Source organism: Eschscholzia californica, unplaced genomic scaffold (genome assembly GCF_041429995.1).
Source record: "Eschscholzia californica isolate CP2 unplaced genomic scaffold, dmEscCali1.0.p SCAF_6, whole genome shotgun sequence".
Lineage (NCBI taxonomy): Eukaryota > Viridiplantae > Streptophyta > Magnoliopsida > Ranunculales > Papaveraceae > Eschscholzia > Eschscholzia californica.
Window position 1 is genome coordinate 18,156,911 of NW_028238483.1, and position 14,466 is coordinate 18,171,376.

Genomic DNA, 14,466 nt, shown 5'->3' on the forward strand with positions numbered 1-14,466 from the left:
GACAGCTTAACAACATAAGATATCATACATGGAGCTCGCATTCGGCTCTAATTTAATATCTTTTGTATAGTTTTTTTTTTTATAATTTATGTTTCGTACCTTTGTGTAAGAAAATTCTTTCAACATATATTTGTATAAAGGGTCCCGACTAAAATTTGGCACTGGACCTCTAAATTATCAGGCACGGCCCTGACTGGGACAAACATCCTTTTCTAAATATGATTATTGTTTAGGAGTCCGTACTCATTTTTCAATATGATCCCTAAATCTTTAAGATCCTCATAATTTTAATAGTTTAAAGAAATAAACCCTTAAGATCACCTTTCAAAAATAATGACCGAGGGTATAGCATGAAGAAAGACAAATTTGTTTTCCATCCATTGAAATTGACGGGACCCGACTTAAGGAAAGAAAGGGATTAACCCTTTATATCCCTTCAACAGAAAAAAAAAAAAAAAAAAAAAAAAAAAAACTCTTTATACGTGTGATCAATTAAATTGGAAACTCTCATACCCAATATGATTTAGTTTCCATGTTGGGATCACTATTGGGAATCAAAATATTCTTAAGTGACATCTCAATCAACTGAACTTACTAACCTATAGAACAGAGGTAGTTGTGCGCAATTAAAAGTGGATGAACGCACAAATTTTTTTTTTTTGAAGTCGACTACGATCTACGTATGTCGTACATTTGGATGAACGCACAATTAAAAGTGGATGAAATTGAAAACCTTAAGACAATAGCATGTATAACAGTAGCCGAGATGAATCAAGGAGAATGGGCACTGGAAATCACTTTGGGAGGCAGTCGGACATAGCCAAGACAACAACCAAATTTTGAGATTATTTGGCAGCAAAGAATCGGGGTCATATTTTGGAGAGCATATGCAGAAGGAAGAACCGATATATTATACTTCATCGAAAACACCGGTATATTGTATTTTAATATTTTTCAAACTTCATAAAATATCTACTCAAGTCTTTTTTTTATAAGTTTGGTAGTAAAACTTAAATTCGATTTTCCTCAAATGAGTTGCACACTCAAGAACTACTTGATGTTTGCTACTATTCAAGATAGTTTTTTTTTCCAGGGATACGAGCCCACTGCACCATCGCAATATTGCAATGGTTCTTTCAATTTCTCGTGTTAGTCCTAAATTTTGAAAATAAATTGCGCAATTTTTAGTCGAGGTTCAAGTTCAAATATAATGGATCATTTTCACAACTAGATAGATTTTGTTTGTTGTATAAAAATTGTAATGCTTCTCTTTTATTATTTGAAATCATTACATTACTAGAAATTCATTAAAATTGCAATCAAATAGAATTCTCATATTTCTCTTGATACGTGATTATTTCCGTTCAAGATACAGATCAGTATGTATAGGTATCGGTTCTTCAATGGCTTTAGGTCTTGCTACAGTTTAACTGATGTGTTTACATATTATATTCTATTATTGTTTTTTTTTTATGAAAGGTATTCTATTATTGTTATTGTTGCAAATAAAGAGGAGCCAACATGCATTTATAAATGTTATTATTATTATTCTTTGCGGGCGTGGTGGATATGGTGTACGATTGCTAAGAAGTCTAAATATTAATCTTATGTTAAGTGTTAGAGAAAAACTTCGGTGCCAGAGGCACAGGCTATACGCTAATATATATATATATATATATATATATATATATTTGGTTTGGGAGTGCCTATTTGGCTAACATAAGGGCATACCACTCGGTGTGTCTTAAGTTTTGTCCATAATTGAAACTAAAAAACCCAAAACTCGAAAAATCAGAAGAATATGAGGCTCTGGACAGGTATTAGAATCCAATTTTCGGTAATTCTCCGTCAGAGTCCACATGATAACCTTAATGAACATAAAATTTCAAAGCTCGCCCATCCTGACCTGATGAGGAAGTAAACCTTACCAAATTCCCGACCTTAGGTATCTGCAGGCTTGGAATCTCGAATCAAATCTGAGTAGGTCATATCTCGAGACAGAACTGAGTTGGTCATATCTTGAGACAGAACTGAGTAGGTCATATCTCGAGACGGAACTGAGTTGGTCATATCTTGATACATAACTGAGTAGGTCAAATCTCGAGACAGAACTGAGTAGGTCAAATCTCGAGACAGAACTAAGTAGGTCATATCTTGAGACAGAAATGAGTAGGTCATATCTTGAGACAAAACTGAGTAGATCATATCTTGAGACAGAACTGAGTAGATATGGGACATGGAGTCAGATCTGAGTGAGTGAGAACTCTTCCCGCGTGTGGCTGGAAGCTTTAGGTGGTAAAGTATCGGGTCGGTCGAATAGTCATCATCGTTCGGCTTTCTGAAAACAACACCCAAGAAGAATAAGTAAAAGAGACCGACTTCTATTTCTGTCCTAAAAATCTTATGAGCAAAAATCAATTTTTGGTCTGAAATAGTTATCTGAATCAGTGATGGGTTTAATCTAAACGGCTAAAACTTTCCACTTTTTAGAAGATTTTTGGGTCTGGTTGTGACTGATTTCCATGAGCAATAAGAAGAAGAAGATGGGTTGTTTTTGGTTCAGCTTTTCAAACAAAAGGTGAATGCTGGTTCTTACAAGCTAATCCAAACCGGCCACTAATCTTTTCATTAGTTTTGATTTCATATTAAGTTGTGGCTTTTATAACAAAATAGCTACTGTAGAGATATTTAGGGGTCTAAATGTTAGGTTATAGATATCAAAAGTTAAACTAATGTTGGACACTTTCTCAACAAAAAAAAAAAAAACTAATGTTGGACACTCTTAAAAAAAAAACTAATATTCCAAATATGTTGAATTCTCTTACTAAATTTTGAAAAATATCATCGGTCATATAAAATTGGATATCTAATTTAAAAAGCTCTATCATCCATTTTTTAGTTTTATTGATAATACAAATCTCTATCCTCGGCATAATAAAAACTTATCTAAGCCTTTGATTGATAAAAATACACGACATTTTATTCTAAAAAGAAAATAATAATGATATCAAATAATTAGTTGATTTTATGTCGTTATATCCCTATTCGATATGGACATTGTTTTACTGATACAATACAAATTTGACAAGTGCATTTTTTTTTGTTGAGAATGACAAGTGCATATTGATAGCCATAATTTCTGACTATAGATCAAGTACTACCGTTCTAAATGTGTGATTTCAAGTCCAAATTGAACTCATAAATATTTTATGAAAGAATCACCTGGAACATTTAGGATGATTACGGAAATTCAGTGTTCTAAATTCTGGAAATCGGGCTTATAAATACGATAATTCTATTCATTGTGTCTATCAAGTGTGAACTGCAAAAGTTCATATTATTTTCTGTCCTATTGAGATTTAATAACGATTAGGGTGTTCGTTAATTTCAATATACATTTAAAAACTTTGAGAAGTTAGAGAGAACTAAAACATTGTGAGAGTTGAGGTTCCATAAAAGAAGACTCTCTTTGAAGGTAAAATATAAAGTATATCATGAAATAAGCCATTGGAATATTTATCACAAAATTTAAGAAACTCTTTCTGGAAGCAAAACTATAAGTACTTCATAATCAATTGGTGACTTCCTATACATAAAATCTTGGATAAGAGTTCTACAACTGTTATTACATAATCTTTTGTCCAAGTTTCTTCACTGCCAAAGACCTGAAGGATCTGAAATGGAAGTGACTAAACCTCTTCAATGAAGTCGAAACATTTACGAGAGATGTTTGATATTGATCTGGACCGTTGATTCTTATGGTCCAGATTACAAATATGTATAATTTCTTCGTGTCAAGTCTAAATTTCTTGCTCGAATCACTCTATCTACTCCAAGTTACTCGTTGACCTTCTCAATCGATTTGAAACATGTATTTTAACTCTAGTTGTACACAATGTTCTATGTTTAACTTTTATTTTGTGTTGTTTGAATGGATTAAAGGTTAGGTATTGTCTTTTTTTTTTTTACCAAAATCTAGGGTTTATACTATAAACAATATAGGGTTTTTCATTGTGTTTGATTGTGTGTTTCATTATGTGTTTGATGATGTGTTGATTGGGGTTCTTACTCTCCAATGGGAGCTCTATCCCTCCAAAAAGTACAACTTTTGGAGGGAAGAAGCTCCCATCCTTCTCCAATGGTTCTCCAAATCTCCAAAGATTTGAAGAACCATGAATAGTGCTTCTTCAAACATGAAGGGGCACTATTCACCTTCTCCATATGAGATGTGACTTTTTATTTGGTCCTTTTGCTTTTATGTGTTTAATTTAAGTCCTTTAAATTAGTTTTTTAGTCCTAATTTATTGTATAAGTTCTTACTTATTCATTTTAAGTCCCTGCTTTATTTTATTTTTTTTGTATTAACTAAGTTTCATTTCAACATATTTTAATTAATAAAAATAAAATATATTGTAATTTTATTTTATAAAGATTAACATAACTAAATTTTCATTAATAGAAATAGATAGTACAACTCGAAACGAAGACAAATTAAACTGAAAACTACGACAAATTTTCATTAATAAAAATTTTCATTAATGCGGAGATGGATCCGGAAATGGAGACTTACCTCCATATTAATGAAGAAGTTTAAGTTTAAGTTTAAGTAGTGCAATGTATTGTAATTTTTTTAGACTATTTTTAGTTTAATTTTCTTTTCATGCAAATTTTTTTGCATTTTTTTTCTAATATATTAGTGATTTTTAATATAATTATTTTGTCTTTTTTAATTTACTATGTATGTAGTAAATGTGTTTTTGTTTAAATGTTAGGTTAAAATAATGTAGTAAATGTTTTGGAGGGGTGGATAGAGTTGGAACTATTGGAGAGCCCCTCCAAAAGTGGGCCCCAAATTTGGAGAAGATGCTCATTTAGAGGGGCATTTGGAGAAGAACCATTGGAGATGCTCTAAGAGAGGTTATTATGTTATAATCTAATAGAAACACAAGTATGCAAAGTGTGGATCTCTTACTTTGTCAATCAAGTGTTTGATGAAATTCCAAGGAGAGTCCGTTATGTTATACAAGTTCATTTTATGTTGTTGTCCATCCCATTTGGCCCCATATCAATTTTGTTTTTTGGAACTAGTTTATATCAAACAAAAAAAAAACTAGTTTATATCAAACAAGAAAATTTAGAATTTGTTAAGCGTTGGGTTGAAATATCCGTCCCATTCTTGTGATCTCAAATTTATGATCTCGGCGGATCTAAATCCAACACCTCAATTTGAACAACAAAAAAAAAAATCCAAACACCTCAAAGTTCCTATAAATATAGGCTCTGAATTCTAATCAGTGACTACTGACAAAACCAAAACTTCCTAAAGTATTAGCCATTAGATAACAAAACCAATTTTAAAACCCTAGAATCCAACTCCTCTATTCTTCTTCTGAAGAACAATGGAATCCATTGGAGTTCTTATGACTTGTCCAATGTCAGCTTACTTAGAAGAGCAACTTGAAAAGAGATTTAAGTTATTCAAGTTCTGGAAGTTTCCAGAACAGAAGGAATTTCTTAAAGAACATTCAAATTCAATCAAGGCAGTTGTTGGAAACACTTTTATTGGGGCTGATTCAGTTTTGATTGATTCATTGCCTAAATTGGAAATAGTATCAAGTTATAGTGTTGGTTTAGACAAGATTGATTTAGTGAAATGTAAAGAAAAGGGAATTAGGGTTACAAACACTCCTGATGTTTTGACTGAAGATGTTGCTGATCTAGCCATTGGTTTGATTTTGGCTACTTTGAGGAGGATTTGTGAGAGTGATCGTTTTATCAGGAGTGGGTCATGGAAGAAAGGTGATTTCAAATTGACAACAAAGGTTTGATTTTCATCTTGATTTTTAGCCTTTTATTGTGGATTTTTTGCTTAATTATTGATTTTGCATATCATTATAATCATAATATGTTACCAAATGTGTAGGTTTTCTTTTTCTTGTTGATATGTGGTAATTTGAATTTATTTTTGTTTCTTCACAAAATGTATATATACTAGGTATAGTGCTAAATATGAATGAAATTCCAAAATAAAATAGATTCATTCGAAAAACCAATTTACTTGATCATGGAGGGGAACCTACGGTAGAACATATCCAATCAGACCCTCAAGAGGACACTCTAAATTCAAAGTGTCCTCTTGAACGTCTATAAAATAACTACCTCCAGATCAACACGAGTCCACACCTTAGGTGCAAGCTCTGGTGGAGTTGAAACCTCTATGAATGAGGAAATGCCGCTATTTAACACTAGCCCAATGAACGTTTCATAGCTATGTTACCTTCTTTCGGCTTATAACACTAATGTTTTCTAGCTCCGGTTTACTGGTTTTTAGTTGTTTCTCTGGATTGCCCAAGAATTCTTCATGGAGTTTTGGTGTTTTTATATGGGGAATGGATCTCTTTCTAAGCATTTATGCATGTGCATCAAGGTTTTGATGAACAAAGGCAACTATATAATTTTGTTTTCTCTGCTCTATTGAACTGCATCATGAAACTTGGATGGTTTTCTAGATTTCTTTTATGTTTTTCCGTCTTTTTCGTCAGGCGATACGAATCTTATCAGTTCCATCTTCCCTTTCTTGATCTTATTCCATGTGAGTTCTTTACTTTACCTTTCACTATTGAAGTTTATCTGTCTGGCAAGACTCTAAGACTGGTATGCCAAGAACTTATAAATTTGAAAAGTTGATTTACTTTGAAACACTGTCTTGTAATTGTTTCTATGCAACTTCGATTTAAGTCTTCATATCAATTTCATAACATTATGAAAATTAATCACTCAATCAGTTTCTCAGAACTCAGAAAGCAGTCCTTTGTGTTCTTGCTAAGATCTCATCTCACATATGTGCTTGTTTATGAAAATCTTTTTGGTGCTGATGGTCATTTCATTTGCTTATTTAGAAGAAATTTTAATTCACCATTTATTAAATGTTTTTCTTCATCGAATCTTACTCAATTCTTAATGTCATTTATTTATTTGTAGTTCTCTGGCAAGAGAGTGGGCATTGTTGGTTTGGGGAGGATCGGTGCAGCAATCGCCAAGAGAGCTGATGCTTTCGGTTGCCCGATAAGCTACTACTCAAGAACTCAAAAGCCCGGCTCAAAGTACAAGTATCACACCAACATCCTAGACTTGGCTGCTAACTGTGATATCCTCGTGGTTGCTTGCTCTCTAACGGAAGAAACCCGCCACATTATAAACCGTGAAGTGATGGACACATTGGGCCCAAAGGGACTCCTTATCAACATCGGGCGTGGCTCTCATGTTGACGAGCCCGAACTTGTTTCTGCATTGGTTGAAGGTCGGTTAGGTGGAGCAGGACTCGACGTATTTGAGCACGAGCCTGAAGTGCCTGAGCAATTGTTTGAGCTCGACAATGTTGTGTTAGTACCTCATGTTGGAAGTGATACGTGGGAAACTAGTGAAGCTATGGCAGATCTTGTGATTGGAAACTTGGAAGCTTACTTTCAGAACAAGCCTCTGCTAACTCCGGTGGTTTGATTAGACATTATATATATATATATATAAATATTTATATACTTCAAATTCAGAAATATAATAGTTCATACCTATTGAATAAGGGTAAATGAAAAGAAGTTGCTCTGCTCCAATTCTTTAACCTACAAATTTCTTTTTGTATGTATATATGTTGCAAACTTGCAATGTATATCTCTTCATTGGTTGGACCCGTGTTTGCTCACTCCATCAAATAGGAAAACAAGAGTGGCCAGATGAGATATCTCAATTCAACTATACCATCACACATCTTTAAGATCCGAATTTTGTTTTGCATGGGAGAGAGTTTAAAGAAACTCTGCAAAACTTATCAGGGGCGTGGGTGAGGGGGTGCGAGCGGTGCGGTCGCACCTGGGCCCCTTTTTCTGAAATTTTGTAACAAGAACATTATATATAGTTGTAAAAGCTGTCAGTAATGCAGGAACTCAAGTTACCTCTGTTGGTTAGGTACAAATGCCTAATAATATGAAGGTTGTGGGTTTGAGTCCCCTAAGCGGCCTTCAGTATCATTTTTGTTTGAGAAATGTTGTTATTATATACACTCATCATTTTTGTTATATGCACTCACCTCTAAGGTAATTTTTGTGCTATAATGTTCCATGACCAGATAAATTATTTAATTTTTGAGTTTATAGACCAAAAATAGGGTCCTAATAGGAGATATAGTCCTCTATAATCCTAAAAAGGATTTCAAAACCTAAATAATAATTTAAATGGATATCTAGTCCTTTTGGTCTCATCTAGAGAGAAAACACAAATCCATATAATACATATTAAAGATTTAATACTTATATTAACCTTCTTTAATATCAAAACGTGATTTACATTCTAAACTGTTAAAGATATTTTTTCCATTTTTATCTCAATTTTCTCTCTCCAATCACGTTTGAATTGTAACTAACTACTATGTTGATAATATTCCGTAACTGAAATCCGGTAACTTTCCATCTCTCTCTCTAAAAACGAAATCTTCATTAAACATAAATTAAACTCACCACCAGCTGTTAAAAATTTCATTGTTTAATATTCAATCAAGAGCTTTCATCAAAACCTCCATTGTTATTTAGGTTTTATATTGTTTATCTCTTTATTCTAGCCATTGTTATTCAGGTTTAAAATCTTATCTTTATTGCTTTTTAGGTTAAAGATTCATATAGAATCGTTGAAAACATCAAATCTTGATTTAGGTCTTTCTTTTCTTGTTTTCCATTTCAATAACTTTGAATCTGTTTTGTTGTAATCTTAACTACCTTCGAATGGAAGATTTATATTTTCTCTCTCTAAAACTTTCATAATTCTTTAAGATCTTTGATGTTTATTTCTTATTTAATGATTTGTTCAATGTTAGTATGTTATTTCTCCTTCCAATGTTCATTGTATATTTCTTCAGATCTACGTTAAATCCTCTTCTTTTTTTGTTTTTTTGCAGATCAGAATCATCTGTCTGTACAGTTCTTGATCTTTGTGATTATCCACACTTATTCTTATAACAGAATATAAAGTACAGGTACTTTACGATAACTTTCCATGTTTTCTGATAAAATTTGCTAATAATATCTTGATGTTTATCCTTTCTGATTCTTGTAACAGAATAAAAATTACAGTTACGTTACGATAAATTATCATACTTTCTGATACAATTTGCATACATTTCACGTAAGATGATAGTATTAATGATCAAAGGTTCGTAAAGTATGAAAAATTTATCCAACATTACACATCCTTTTTTTACCAGAACAGTGGCCATGACAAGCATATAAAACTTCTCTTAACCTAATAAACAATTGTATTTTTTCCATACATTATACATAATTTATTGATCTGTACCTGTTATTTATGATCCATCTCATTTGTTTTTTATTAAATGTTTCATTATTAATGTATGTAAATTTGATTATAATTTTTTTTAACTAATACATATGTTTTTTTTTCTTGTAGTAAACCAGCACTGATGAAATTTCTTACAGAATCATCACATTACCTATAGAAGTATAAATTACGATGAAGAAGATTGTTTCTATGATCCTGTTTGGACAACGGAGTCTTACGTGAAGACTTACAAGGAACATATAAACTCTGTCCCTAACTTCGATGAACCATGTACATTTAATGAAGAGTCAAAAACACTACTATGTTTGATTCGCCGTAAACCTGGAAGACCAAAGACAGTAAGGATCGAGAGCTCAGGCAACATTCTGACGGAGTTTGTTTTTAAGTTACCTAGTCTACTATGTTCTTTTCATTTACAATAAAACACAGATTATTGTTCAATAAAATTTCCTTTCAGTCGTACAAAGGTTGTGTTATTTACTATACAGTATACATAATTTATGATAAATCACATGCTTAATAACAAAAAACATGATTTCAGATTTACATTTTCTAAGAAGTTACTATAATTTATGGTACATAATGGATAATCTAAGTATTCAATGGTACATAATGGATTCAATGGTACATTTCCTAACATGACAAAAAAAACAAGTAATTTATGTCAGAAAATAATCTAAGTATTCAATGGTACATAATGGATGACACACACGCATATGATAAATTACGTTGTATACATGACAAATGATGGTTTCCTCGTCATAAATAACACATAATTTACGAACTTGTTTCATAATTTGTATTCAATGTGTGTTTATGTATGAGTAAAAAATGAAAGTTAAGTGAGAGAAAGTTGATATATATGTTTTGAATATTAACCCCCAAATCACGCTAATTGATCTCAGAAAATATACTCTTTCCAAATCTGAAAATTAAGTGAGTGAAAGTGATATATAGATTTGGTTTCCAAATCTGAAAGGATGAGAGAGAAAATCTGTTTTGGAAAATATCCGTTTTCTAAATCTGTTTTGGAAAATATCCGTTTTCCAAATCTGTTTTGAAAAATCTTTTTTTGAAAATATCCTTGATCCGTTACTTCCTATTAAATCTTTTCAGTTTGTAGCCTAAATATCTCCCCCAAATCACGCCCCCTGATTTGGGAAACTTTCCGGATTCATTCCGAAATTTAAAAACCCCGGATTTTTTAGACGAGGGACATGGAGGGTATTTATCAATAAAGTATGAGTTATTTATGCCCTTATTGTAAAAGGACTAAATGTCCATATTTTGGGAAGATTGGTCTATATACCTATTATGAAAATGATTTTGGTCTATATACCCATGGACTCTAAATTATTTTGTAGGCCCCCACACATAACCTCTAAGTAGTTAGTAGGTCAAGTTGTTCCGCACTCTCTATTAATTTTTTTTTTTTCATCTTTTTTTCTCTTTTTATCCGTTTTTCTCTATCAAATTAATATTTTTTCCTTTTGTTTCTCCATTGATTTTTGAGCAAAAATAATCTATGTTTATTATTAATGTAGAGTTGTAGACTATGCAGTCATATGTTTAGTTCGTCGTACAGATACTATTATAATTCATTTAAGGAAATAGTCCACCACCCTTTGATGTAACGGTTGGACACCCCTCTTTAGACCATGAGGTCGTGGGATCGAGTCTCAGTGGAAGCAGTTGCCATCAAGATTTATCCTATGTAATTTAGGCTATGAATAATGTAATAATTTATCGGGTTTTAGGCCTCTTCGTTGTCGGGCTTTAGGCCTCTTTCATTCTCAGTTTAAATTAGGCGGTTATCGTGCTCATTACATCTCCATGATGCATCAATGCCTTGTAACGACTAACGTAGACCGTAGTCGAATTCTCAAAAAAAAAAAAAAAAATCATTTAAGGAAATCGTGAGTTCTTGAGATAATACTTACAATAATACATCAAATTAATTTTGAATAATTATTTAGGGTGTATGATTTTTTACTGTCATATTGCGATATAAAAGGGCCCCAATTAAAATTTCGCACCGGGCCTCAAAATTCTCAGCCACGCCACTGAAGCTTATGTGTCACTAGGATTATCTCCAGTAAAACACTCTGAAGAAAACCCGATGGTATTTGTAGTGAATTTTACTTGGTTGAGTTAATTTTACTTTGGTTGATTGTAAAAAGAACTCTGCAAAGATTCACTTTCATTTAGAGCATTTCCAATGCTTAACTCAAATTGTGTTTTCCATGAAGTCTGAATTGAGATTCTGTATCCTAGAAGATACGATTCAGATCTTCAATTCAAAGGACATCTCCAATGCAACACTCTAAAAATTTCAGAATTACTTAGGTGTCATTTTCTAGATGGGTCATTTTACTTTTAATATTGAGCGGATAATTGAAATTCTCTGTTGAAAATCTCGAATCTTGAGTTTCTTCTTAAGTCGTCTTAGAATCAAATGTGGCTACATCATATTAAGAATGAGTCTTGCATATAAAACAACTCATGGTGTGTTTGGTTGCAGGATTCCTAAGTAGGATTCCTATCAAAAGTGGGATTTGGTAGGAATCATGAATCCTTGGTCTATTTGGCTACCAAGAATCCTAGGACTCTTGAATCCTATCGATTCCTAATTTCAAAATTTGTATTGGATCAAAATCCCACCCTACCCCTGGGATTTGCTAGGATTTTGGATTAATAAACCTAAATTTTAAACTTAAAATCAACAAAAATTTATTTCCCTTCTACAAAATAATTATTTTAAAAATCATTATTATTTCAAAAATCATTATATTTTTCAAAAATTATTTTTTTTTTCAATAATCATTATTTTTTCTTTCAAAAATCATTATTTTTTTCAAAAATTCATTATTTTTTTCAATTTTTTCAAAAATCATTATTTTTTTTTTCAAAAATCATTATTTTTTTTTTAAAAAATCATTCTTTTTTACAAAAATCATTTTTTTTTACAAATATCATTATTTCTTTTCAAAAATCATTATTTTTTTTCAAAAATAGTATAATGATTTTTTAAAAATAATGGTTTTTGAAAAAATAATGATTTTTGAAAAAAATAATGATTTTTTAAAAAATAATTATTTTGAAAAAAATAATAATTTTCGCAAAAATAATGATTTTGAAAAATATAATATTTTTAAAATAATTATTTTGTAGAAAGAAATAACTATTTTTGAAAATTTCGTGAAAAAAATAAATTTTATGAAATTTCTGTTACCTAGAGACAATATTTGGATGAGATTTTGTTTTGGGGATATTATTCGTGAATTTGAAGGATATTATTTTAATTAGAATCTTATTTTGTAAGAATCCAAATATAGTAGACAAACAAACCAAAGGATTTTAAATGAAAGAATGAAGAATCCTAGAATTCTTATTGGTTACCAAACAAACCAAAAGAAACCATTTGGATTCATGAATCCGTGGAATCATGAATCCTAAGAGCATCTCCAATGGGACACTCAATCTCTAACACTTAGAGTGCCACATATGACTTTTTGGAGTTTATGTTAAAAAATCATCTCCAATGGAACACTTTGTTAGACACTTTATTATTGAGTGTCTAGAGAGAGAAACTCTAAAATGAGAGTGTCTACTTGAGACTCTCTAAGTGTTACTTTATAATTCCAACCAATAGAAAACTTTGCTTTTCAACTACTTTTTATCTATTGAATTGAAGAGGGACATGTGTATTAAGTAAGAGATTTTAGAGATCTCCGTTGGAGATCAAACAAATGTAGAGTGTCTCTATATTGACACTAGGAAAGAGAATCTTTATTTGACACTTGACAACTAGATTTTTAGAGTGTTTATTAGAGTGTCCCATTGGAGATGCTCTAAGGACTCATGAATCCGTGGATTCATGAATCCTGCAACCAAACGCACCATCAATAAAATTCTAGGTGGCACTTAAAGTTTTTCAACTTTATTCTTGCATTGGAGATGCTTTAAGCAAAATATATTCGTTAAATTTTTTCGGTCTCCAATAACACTCTCTAAGATTACTTCATTTGGTACATATATCAATCTTAAATTTAGTATAAAAGAATAATTGTAAAATAAATTTTGTTATTGGTTTAGATTTTAAAGTTAGATGCCTTGGCACTTTGAGACACTCAAGAAATCACTCTTATTTTAGACGCCATTTTAAGAGCCTATAAAATAGTTACCTCCACATCATAGTTGAGTGTCTAATAGAGTGTCTCATCGGAGATGGTTTAAATTTTTAACAAAAACTCTAACAATTCTATGTGACACTCGAAGAGCATCTCCAATGCAGCACTCAATATTAGAATATCTGAGTGCCAGATAGGATTTTTAAAATTTTTTATAAAAATGTTCTTCAATGAAAATTCAATTTAAATCTATAAATGATGTGACTGTAAGCATCTCCAATGCAACACTCGATCTCTCGATTTTGGTAACTCCGAGTGCTACATGAGATTTTTAGAGTTTTTTTCTTAAAAATTCCCTATAATACAAAACTCTTTGGATACGTAAGAGATGTGAAGTTAGTTAAATATAGATATCTCAAAATTGTCCTATTGAGACATCAGTCGTCTAACTCATCATTTTCAAATTAGAACAATAGAAATCCAGTTTGTATATATCTTCAAAATAATTAAATATTTCTTTACAAAAATCATAATGACACATAAGCAAACAAAATAACGATAGAAATTAGGGGTTTGCTTGAGTCGAGCATTTAAAGAGTTGTTCGAGATTGACTCGATATTGCTCGTGCTCGACTTGAAGATTAACGAGTACGAGTTTAACACAAGCCTAAAATCATGCTCGTTTCTGTAAACGAGTCGAGTCTGATCATTCTTTAGTAACTCGAGCTACCCGTGAACAACTCATTTAACATACTACCTGTAATAGCGTAGTACATAATTATGTATTTCTATTGAATTCTGTACATAGAATATCACCATTAAAAGATCATTGGAATATGAATGATTAATCATTATTGTTGTATGTGACAAATGATCATTAAAGTATTTTGATTATTTAGGAAGTTGTTTTAATTTGAATTATTTTGATAAACGAGCTTAAAACAATACGAGGTCGAATTTTTTCAAATATATACGAATCGAACTCGAGCTC

At 31.5% G+C, this 14,466-nt stretch overlaps 1 protein-coding gene across 1 annotated transcript; it reads left to right on the plus strand.

Annotated features, from left to right (window-relative positions):
* The first annotated feature begins 4,899 nt into the window (after positions 1-4,899).
* LOC147532140 (glyoxylate/hydroxypyruvate/pyruvate reductase 2KGR-like) lies at positions 4,900-7,610 on the plus strand. Its single transcript, XM_086650823.1, has 2 exons — positions 4,900-5,822; positions 6,982-7,610. Exons 1-2 carry the CDS (start codon positions 5,400-5,402, stop codon positions 7,498-7,500), a joined length of 942 nt encoding a protein of 313 aa, XP_086506949.1. The 5' UTR covers positions 4,900-5,399; the 3' UTR covers positions 7,501-7,610.
* The last annotated feature ends 6,856 nt before the right edge of the window (positions 7,611-14,466 follow it).

Excerpts from the sequence above, each read along its gene's own strand:
- LOC147532140 (XM_086650823.1), top strand. The coding sequence starts at position 5,400 with ATGGAATCCATTGGAGTTCTTATGACTTGTCCAATGTCAGCTTACTTA. Across the intron at positions 5,823-6,981 it reads ATTTCAAATTGACAACAAAG|TTCTCTGGCAAGAGAGTGGG; the intron begins GTTTGATTTTCA and ends ATTTATTTGTAG.